The sequence below is a fragment of the Watersipora subatra genome, unplaced genomic scaffold (assembly GCF_963576615.1).
Source record: "Watersipora subatra unplaced genomic scaffold, tzWatSuba1.1 SCAFFOLD_184, whole genome shotgun sequence".
NCBI lineage: Eukaryota > Metazoa > Bryozoa > Gymnolaemata > Cheilostomatida > Watersiporidae > Watersipora > Watersipora subatra.
This window is the reverse complement of record NW_027045312.1, coordinates 48,751-58,776: the sequence shown is the minus strand read 5'-3', so window position 1 is coordinate 58,776 and position 10,026 is coordinate 48,751. Positions and strand designations below refer to the sequence as shown.

The 10,026-nt window shown below is 36.6% G+C and overlaps 2 protein-coding genes across 2 annotated transcripts; one reads left to right on the top strand and one right to left on the bottom strand.

The window, feature by feature from the left end:
* Positions 1–5,470: 5,470 nt before the first annotated feature.
* On the top strand, positions 5,471–7,389 carry LOC137410147 (uncharacterized). Its single transcript, XM_068095733.1, has 3 exons — positions 5,471–5,660; positions 6,218–6,441; positions 6,568–7,389. Exons 1-3 carry the CDS (start codon positions 5,471–5,473, stop codon positions 7,387–7,389), a joined length of 1,236 nt encoding a protein of 411 aa, XP_067951834.1.
* A 134-nt stretch (positions 7,390–7,523) lies between these two features.
* Positions 7,524–9,826, bottom strand: LOC137410149 (putative nuclease HARBI1). Its single transcript, XM_068095734.1, has 5 exons — positions 9,666–9,826; positions 8,596–9,094; positions 8,400–8,517; positions 7,979–8,210; positions 7,524–7,883 (listed from the first exon to the last, which is right to left on the bottom strand). The coding sequence occupies exons 1-5, from the start codon at positions 9,753–9,755 to the stop codon at positions 7,524–7,526; spliced, it is 1,299 nt and encodes a 432-aa protein (XP_067951835.1). The 5' UTR covers positions 9,756–9,826.
* Positions 9,827–10,026: the final 200 nt, after the last annotated feature.

Below are 10,026 nucleotides of genomic sequence, written 5' to 3'. Positions count from 1 at the left end.
GCTGCTGATATTGATATATCATTTAGGAGGTTGCTATAACTTACATATCATTGCAGAGGCTGCTATAAGTTACATATAATTTAGGATGAACCTATCACTTATAGATCACCTAAGACCTTGCTATATTTTGAATTTTCCATAGTTGATAGCTATTATTTATATATCAGTTAGGAGGCTGCTATGGATTATATATTAATTAGGAGGCTGCTGATATTTATATATCATTTAGGAGGTTGCTATAACTTACATATCATTGCAGAGGCTGCTATAAGTTACGTATAATTTAGGATGATGCTATCACTTATAGATCACCTAAGTCCTTGCTATAATTTGAATTTTCCATAGTTGATAGCTATTATTTATATATCAGTTAGGAGGGTGCAATGGATTATATATTAATTAGGAGGCTGCTGATATTTATATATCATTTAGGAGGTTGCTATAACTTACATATCATTGCAGAGGCTGCTATGAGTTTCATATAATTTAGGATGATGCTATCACTTATAGATCACCTAAGACCTTGCTATATTTTGAATTTTCCATCGTTGATAGCTATTATTTCTATATCAGTTAGGAGACTGCTATGAATTACATATTAATTAGGAGGCTGCTGATATTTATATATCATTTAGGAGGTTGCTATAACTTACATATCATTGCAGAGGCTGCTATAAGTTACATATAATTTAGGATGATGCTATCACTTATAGATCACCTAAGACCTTGCTATAATTTGAATTTTCATAGTTTATAGCTATTATTTATATATCAGTTAGGAGGCTGCTATGAATTATATATTAATTAGGAGGCTGCTGATATTTATATATTGTTTAGGAGGTTGCTAGAACTTACATATCATTGCAGATGCTGCTATGAGTTACATATAATTTAGGATGTTGCTATCACTTATAGATCACCTAAGACCTTGCTATAATTTGAATTTTCCATAGTTGATAGCAATTATTTATATATCAGTTAGTAGGCTGCTATGAATTATATATTAATTAGGAGGCTGCTGCTATTTATATATCATTTAGGAGGTTGCTATAACTTACATATTATTGCAGAGGTTGCTATGGGTTACATAGAATTTAGGATGTTGCTATCACTTGTAAATCACCTAAGACCTTGCTATAATTTGAATTTTCCATAGTTGATAGCAGTTATTTATATATCAGTTAGTAGGCTGCTATGAATTATATATTAATTAGGAGGCTGCTGCTATTTATATATCATTTAGGAGGTTGCTATAACTTACATATCATTGCGGAGGCTGGTATGAGTTACATATGATTTAGGATGATGCTGTCACTTATAGATCACCTAAGACCTTGCTATAATTTGAATTTTCCATAGTTGATAGCTATTATTTATATATCAGTTAGGAGGCTGCTATGGATTATATATTAATTAGGAGGCTGCTGATATTTATATATCATTTAGGAGGTTGCTATATCTTACATATCATTGCAGAGGTTGCTATGAGTTACATAGAGTTTAGGATGTTGCTATGACTTATAGATCACATAAGAGTTTACTACAATTTGAATTTCATATAGTTTGTAGCTACTATTTATATATCAGTTAGGAGGCTGCAATGAATTATATATTACTTAGAAAGCTGGTGCTATTTATATATCATTTAAGAGGTTGCTATAACTCACATATCATTGCAGAGGTGCCATGTGTTACACATAATTTGGGATATTGCTATCACTTATAGATCAACTAAGAGTCTGCTATAATTTGAATTTCATATAGTTGGTAGCTACAGTACTATTTATATATCAGTTAAGAGGCTGCTATGTATTATATATTAATTAGGAGGCTGCTGATATTTATATATCATTTAGGAGGTTGCTATATCTTACATATCATTGCAGAGGTTGCTATGAGTTACATAGAATTTAGGATGTTGCTATGACTTATAGATCACATAAGAGTTTACTACAATTTGAATTTCATATAGTTGGTAGCTACTATTTATATATCAGTTAAGAGGCTGCTATGAATTATATATTAATTAGGAGGCTGCTGCTATTCATTTATCAATTAGGAGGTTGCTATAACTTACATATCATTGCAGAGGCTGCTATGGGTTACATATAATTTAGGATGTTGCTATCACTTATAGATCACCTAAGACCTTGCTATAATTTGAATTTTCCATAGTTGATAGATATTATCTATATATCATTTAGTAGGCTGCAATGAATTATATATAAATTAGGAGGCTGCTGCTATTTTTACATCATTTAGGAGGTTGCGATAACTTACATATCATTGCAGAGGTTGCTATGAGTTACATAGAATTTAGGATGCTGCTATGACTTATAGGTCACATAAGAGTTTACTATAATTTGAATTTCATATAGTTGGTAGCTACTATTTATATATCAGTTAGGAGGGTGCAATGAATTATATATTAATTAGGAGGCTGCTGCTATTTATATATCATTGAAGAGGTTTCTATAACTTACATATCATTGCAGAGGCTGCTATGGGTTACATATAATTTAGGATGCTGCTATCACTTATAGATCGCCTGAGAGTTTGCTATAATTTGAATTTCATATAGTTGGTAGCTACAGTACTATTTATATATCAGTTAGGAGACTGCTATGAATTATATATTAACTAGGTGGCTGCTGCTATTTATATATCATTTAGGAGGTTGCTATAACTTACATATCATTGCAGTGGTTGCTATGGGTTACATAGAATTTAGAATGTTGCTATGACTTATAGATCACAAAAGAGTTTACTATAATTTGAATTTTATATAGTTGGTAGCTACTATTTATATATCAGTTAGGAGGCTACAATGAATTATATAGTAATTAGGAAGCTGCTGTTATTTATATATCATTTAGGAGGTTGCTATAACTTACATATCAATGCAGAGGTGCCATGGCTTACATATAATTTGGGATGTTGCTGTCACTTATAGATCAACTAAGAGTCTGCTATAATCTGTACAATAAAACAACAATCTGTATAAAACAACAATAATTGTTGTTAGAACTTACATATTGTATAGTATGTTAAACTTTAACGTAGGAATCAATAAATTTGTATTTAAAACAACAACAGCCACCATGCTTAATACTAAAAAATTCAACTAGTCAAGTACCATAGAATGGTCGTTGCTTAGTCACCAAACGGAGCAAATTTATTCAGACGTCAAGTTTAATGCGATATTACAAAAGCTTCAACAACAAGAAGACCCTGCTGCCAGTTTAATTGTTTAGCTTCTTGAGTAAGTTGTGGGCTCGGGCATAAGTCATCATTATAATTTTCAAACACCAATTTCTTTTAACAGTATACAGCTCTGGCATTTTTGGTAGTTTGCCTCAATCTTCCGATCATGGCTTTTTGAACTCTCAATTTTCTTTTAGGCTGCATGACTTTCTGCTCACTAATATAAACGAATAATGTAACTCAATATTTGTAAATATGGTCTATGTTATAGTTTCTTATTCAGTCACATATCGCTGCTGCACTGCATACAAAAACTTAAAAAAAATTAGTTGGTAACAATGCATGGACGCAACTCAGTTACTGTGATTGCTAAAATGAAACACACACATTTTTGCTTGCTGTGCATATTATCTACAGTAATAATATGAATTACTTGCACAACATACTTATTTACTCAATCTAACATACAATAACAGCAATGTCTTTCTATTCATCTTAAGCCACTCTTAGAACGTTAAGTAAAAACATTTCCCCACTCGGAAATGGAGTGTCAGGTTGCACAACCTGCGCAATACCACAGCACCATAAATTGGGTAGATTCCAAACAAGCCCATTGTGCCTATGTAGAACCCAGGGAAAAACTTAATGTCACATAGAGAGCCAATAAAAATACAATAACATTCGCTTTTCAAAACTTCTTTCTTACTGCAATTTATTGTTAGCAATGATCAGTCGGGCTGGACCCAGCACAATACCAAATTTTTTCTAACTTTAGATCTCTTGACTTTGGGTGGTTTTATTGATCAATAGTAATACTGAGTGCTATTATTCACATTTTACCAGTAATAATAATGCCCTGAACTGTCAAGAAATTGATAGAACATTCTACTCAGACACATTCACTTAAATTTGGAAAATGACCCAAAAAGATATATTTCTCATTGTGTAGTGAATTTCTGATTGTTTTTAGTCAAGCACAGCGTTCTAAGTAATTTTTTGGGCTTGTCGGTTTGACAGTAAGTTGTCAGTAGACTGGCTGCTGCGGCATATTTCCTTATATTTAGTTTTTCTTTAAAAGAATTATTATAATTTATCTTAGAGCTTGTTTCTTGAATAATACATCATAGTGTACAGTGCAGTACAACAGATAATATCTATTGTCGGTATGTATTATCTATCATAGTCATTGTTTTATGCACATTTTCTGTACATAAAATAATAGCTAAGACTGCTTGATACAAAATAACTATACAAGTGCATTACTGCGGAGTTGGTCTCTTTTAGTCTTCAAAAAGAGCACATTTATTGACAAATACAACGCAATGATAATAAGAAGGTTCAACAACATAAAAAATTCAGCTGGCATTTTTTCTCGCAGCCTTCTTTAGCAAGTTGTTGACTCGAGCCCGAATCACTGTAACACTTCTGTTAGGCAGCGTTGAGTGTTTAGCATCCAACACTGATCTTGTTGGCAGTTTGCCTGATTTTTCAGTCCAGTACTTGTCAAATTCTGCTATTTCCTCTGCACTTTACCGTTTTCTGCTGACTGAAATAGTAAATAATGTGAATTATCATTTATAAAAATCTGATAAGCTATGGCTTTGGTGAATCACATATCATTGCTCAGCTCCATTCAAAAGTTAAATAAGCTGGTTTACGTGCTGCAAGTCAAAACAGAATTGATGGTTTCTAAGATACAAGTGAACAATAAGGACATTAATGCTCGTTAGTGTCATTTCTCATTTAGTAATATAATACTTAAACAATGTATTGTTATTCAAAACACACATATACTGTAGAAGGTACTTTGATGACCACTTCTATATACTACTTTAGTAGCTAATTATGAAACTAAACGGTGTGCCACTTGCATGCATGCGATAGAGCAGTTTGGATTTCTATTTGCTTCAAATTATTAGAGAAATGATCAGGATTAACATTCATTGAGCAGTCTCAATGGCCAGTGTTCAGAACGATTGCTGCTAAGCTTATGGTGCGTTTACACTGGCCGATTTTGTCACCGATTTTGTCGTGCACAGACAAATTTTATGAGTCGGTGTCGGTGTCGGTAGGTGTGAACAGAAAAATCGGTGTCGGCACCGATCTGAAAGTCGGTGTCGGAGCTACCCAGCAGTGCCCGGTTGCACCGACAAGTCGGACGCTCATCAGCCAATCAGAAGCTAGGAGCCCCTGGTTAAATGAGCCTAGGCTTTAATGAGAGGCCTAGGGCTAGGTTTATTAGCGCTCTTTATGATAGTTAACCAGCATGGCTAGTAACGATGTGAACGCGAGAGTTCCAAAAAATCAAGTGAGTTCGTTAATAAAACAAATAGATACAGACTTGTTTATTGAGCAACTAGAATCGAGACGGTTTATTTGGAACCACCGGCTTCCAGAAGCCCACACGAAGGCTCAAGAATCCTATGTTTCGCTGGCCCAATCAATGAATTCGACTGGTAAGTTGCTGTAACTTTTATTTAAATTGATTAAAAGTGATTAGCCTGTTGTACGACTACTAATACTACTACTATTTCTACTAATAGAACTACTGTAAAGGAATTCGCCAGTCTTCACTTGGCACGATCTAGATTATTTCAAACAGAAATAAATTGCGTGTGATAAAATATTTACAGACAAAATATATGCAAGCATATAATTACAAGAAGTGTAAAGTATTGGCCCGGTGTCCACCACACTACTACCACTAATATACATTCACCATTCAATCTGCTTCATTATTAATTAATAATTACGAAAGAACTGTACGTACAGTTCTTTGTTTGGATTTTCATCATTCTTTCATTGCCTCATTCATTCATTGCTCGGTATTTTATTCATTCCTTGAATGATTATGCATTTAATAAAATTTGTTTATTCACTTTCCTCATAATGAAGTTGTGTAGATGTGGCATGGACATAGCAACAATATCACCATGTGTTCTGTCAGGCTTTACATGGCTACTCACCAACTGTTATCACTGTCACTATATATTACATTCTGTTTATTTTACAGTACAACTAATGAAAGCTAAATATGCCAATATCAGGACATATTTTGTAAAGAAGTACAAAATGGTGCAGCAGAGCAGCCGCTCTGGCGCGGGAGCAGCTCAAGTATATACGCCTTCGTGGCCATACTATGAGCGCCTCTTATTTTTGAGTAGCACTGTAGATATACAGGAAACAGTATCTTCCATTGCACCACAGCCAGAGCCTGTAGTGGAGGATAACCTGCCGGTAAGTCTAGTATGTTCCTGTAATATTAATATATATGTGCTCAGCTTTCAGTGAGTCAAGGTTCTTGCGTGATTAATCGCTGATAATGAATCCATGCTTTGCTAAATCAATGTCTTTTCCTTTTAGGACTCTGATGATAATGATGACATGCTTAGTACAGCAAGTACCTCAGCACCACCACCATCTACCTCAGTGGGATCTGTTGCAGCTTCCACTATAGCTGGACGAAGTGGTCGGAAAAGGTCCAAGCCTACTTCTGCTACCGCTGCTGTTGCTGAGCAAATGACCTCCACATTCCGAGAGATGGTGGAGGAAAAGAAGAAGAAGGCCACTAATGACTATTCACATTTCGGAGCAAATGTTGCGACTCAGATAAACTTACTACCAACACCATTTCAGAGGTCAACTGCCATGGTACAAATCCAACAGCTCCTTCACAACATCGCTTTCAATATGGCAGATATTCAACGATCACCCTACACCCAGCCTCAATCCCAGTACAATCCTGTTCCAACCCAATTCAATCATGGCCCAGCCCAATCATATGTAACACAAATCCAATCACCCCTATTCAATCCTGGCCCAGCACAAACAACCCAAATCCAATCACCCCTATTCAATCCTGGCCCAGCCCAATCACCTGCAGCTCAAATCCAATCACCCCTATTCAATCCTGGCCCAGCACAAACAACCCAAATCCAATCACCCCCATTCAATCCTGGCCCAGCCCAATCACCTGCAGCTCAAATCCAATCACCCCTATTCAATCCTGGCCCAGCACAAACAACCCAAATCCAATCACCCCCATTCAATCCTGGCCCAGCCCAATCACCTGCAGCTCAAATCCAATCACCCCTAGTCAATCCTGGCCCAGCACAAACAACCCAAATCCAATCACCCCCATTCAATCATGGCCCAGCCCCATCACCCCAAAATCAAGAAATCTGAATATGTGTATATATGTCTTAGTGGATATTAAAATAAACATGAACATGTTCCTTGAACACATGATAACTATTATTATGTGTATATTATTATAACATTATACTACATGTACTATATAAGCCAAATATATTATAATCCTAAAGCTGTGGCACCATTCGTTCCTGCCAAGAGACAGCTCCTATAGTGTTAAAATAATGACAATATTCATCACGGACTCGGCTTGCTGCTGCAGTCGGCCTTAGAGCAATTGGGGCAAGTCCTGGCAGCTGTTCACCATAATCTTGAGTCTCATCATTTTGAGTCTGAGGTGGTGCACCTCGTGGTGGTGTTCTCGATTTCCTCAGGATGTTGTGCAAGATGCAACAAGCCAAAACTAAAGTTTTTGTCTTTTCTGGCTCCAGATCAATCCTGCGCAGTAAAATTCGCCAAGTATTTGAAAGAATACCGAAAGAATTTTCGATCAATCTTCTCAGTCTTGAGAGTCTGTAGTTGAATATCTGTAATAGATATATTTAATTATATAATAAATATATAATTATATTACAAATAGATATATTGTGATTATATATCACAAGACTATTCATACACACACCCTTCGCTCATGATTCAAAGTGCGTTTTGGATAAGGTCGCATAAGATTGGTTTGTAGCTGGAATGCCTCATCCGCCAAGATGACATGTGGTAGAGCCTGATTGAAATTGGGGGGACATCGATCAGCGGGAAAGTTTAGGGTGTTGCCTTCAATTCCCAGCTGCAAGGTGGATCTCCCAAATACACCACCATCTGAAGCTCTACCTTGTGCTCCAACATCAACATAAGTGAATCTGAAAGCATAAATTTAACCACTTGAAATATTGCTCACCATACTCTTGAAGTATTAAACTATTAACATGCAATGTTTGGTTCTGGTGAGTTCAAGATGGATGGGTGGTCCAACCATGATTGTCATGCTTGAAAAAGTATCAAAAGATTGCACACACGCAGTAGTTAGTTTTATTGTTAGTTACACTCACGAATAATTGGCATCACACATAGCCATGAGTATTATTGACTCCTGTGTTTTATAATTGTGATATTCAGACCCTGCATGCCAAGGCTTCGTCATGATGATATGCTTCCCATCAAGAGCGCCTGCAACAAAAGGACACAGTTTGTATGTGTGTATGTGTGCGCATGGCTTGAATAATTTGGAATTTTCACAGAACCCACCCAGTGCATTAGGAAAGTTCCAATTGTCCTCTAGTTGCCTGGAAATCTCAATCCATTCTTGCTCTGTGGTAGGTGTCCTGAGATAATCAGCGCACAAAGATGTGTAAATGGCGTGGCATGTTTCAGGTATGATTGCAGACAGGGAGGCGACAGATATACACCAATCATAATGGAGTTGTGTCATACTTGTCCCAGTCGCTAAATACCTCAGTGTCACCATCAGTCTTTGTTCAGCACTTATGCTGACTCGGAGTGCAGTGTTCTCCTTGGCTATAAGGGGTTCTACCTTCTTTAATATCATATCAAATTGCTTCCGTGTCATTCGGAAATAATTTCTAAATGTTCCAACACGATTTGATGGAAGTCCACTGTCATCATCATCGTTATCGTCATCATCATGTATCAGTAGAGGCACAGTGGCATAATAAGCACCATTATTTTGCCTTGAGCTTGTGATGGGGCCTGTCCATGTACGGTTCTTCCGCCTATCTGAATGGTTCTGCATAAAACACATGAGAAGATTGAGACCACTAAATGACGGAATAATATCATCATTAAACATACTCACACTCTGACCAACAACTTTGGTACCAGCCATCACCGAAAATTGACCTCAGTTAAGCTATTGAAAACCATTACATCTTACATCTTCTTCATAGAACGTACTAGAGCCGGTTGCGGCAAGCGGCACGCCTCATATGTTGAGCAGTTGTTAACACTAGATAATATTGTTATTTATTGCCATATTAGCAAATAATTGTTTATTGTTGATGTGATATACAGTTTTTAAATTCACGAACAGTCTTTGGTAATAAGCTGTTGTGATAAACAGACGTTCTTGCATATATAGTAGGAGGATCGCCTTTTCCATTAGCAGTTATATTATAGTAGTGAGTGTAATAATATTATTTAAATAAATAGTAGTAGACTAGACTGGTACGTATGTTGATAGCAGTCGTGACACGCAAACGTACACTAAAAAGCTACTTGCGTACACACACAAAACAGTAACTAATAACTAGTACTACTGCTACCAACAAACAACAACAAAATAAATATATCAAACAAACCTGTTCTTCCTCCTCCATCATACAGACTGTCAGAGCTGCTGCAGCCGAGCCTGCCATCAACAAAATTTCATCGTCATCGGAAGACTCCATACGGCATACAGTAGTTGCTTCTAGCGGTAGTAGTAGTAGGAGCAGCAGTAGTAGTCTAGTACTGGTGTATAATTTTTCACATCAAGCGCGTTGATTTTTATTCGTACTCGTCTTCGAGGGGTCGGGTGAAGGTCAGAACGGCGAAGCGCTGTGATTGGCTGTTGCTACCGACAAAAATAGTTCGATCGTTGCTGTGTAAAGGGGGAGTCGGTGTCGGTACCCATGCGTGAAATGTCGGAGGTACCTGTCTGAGTCGGGGGTATTGGAGTCG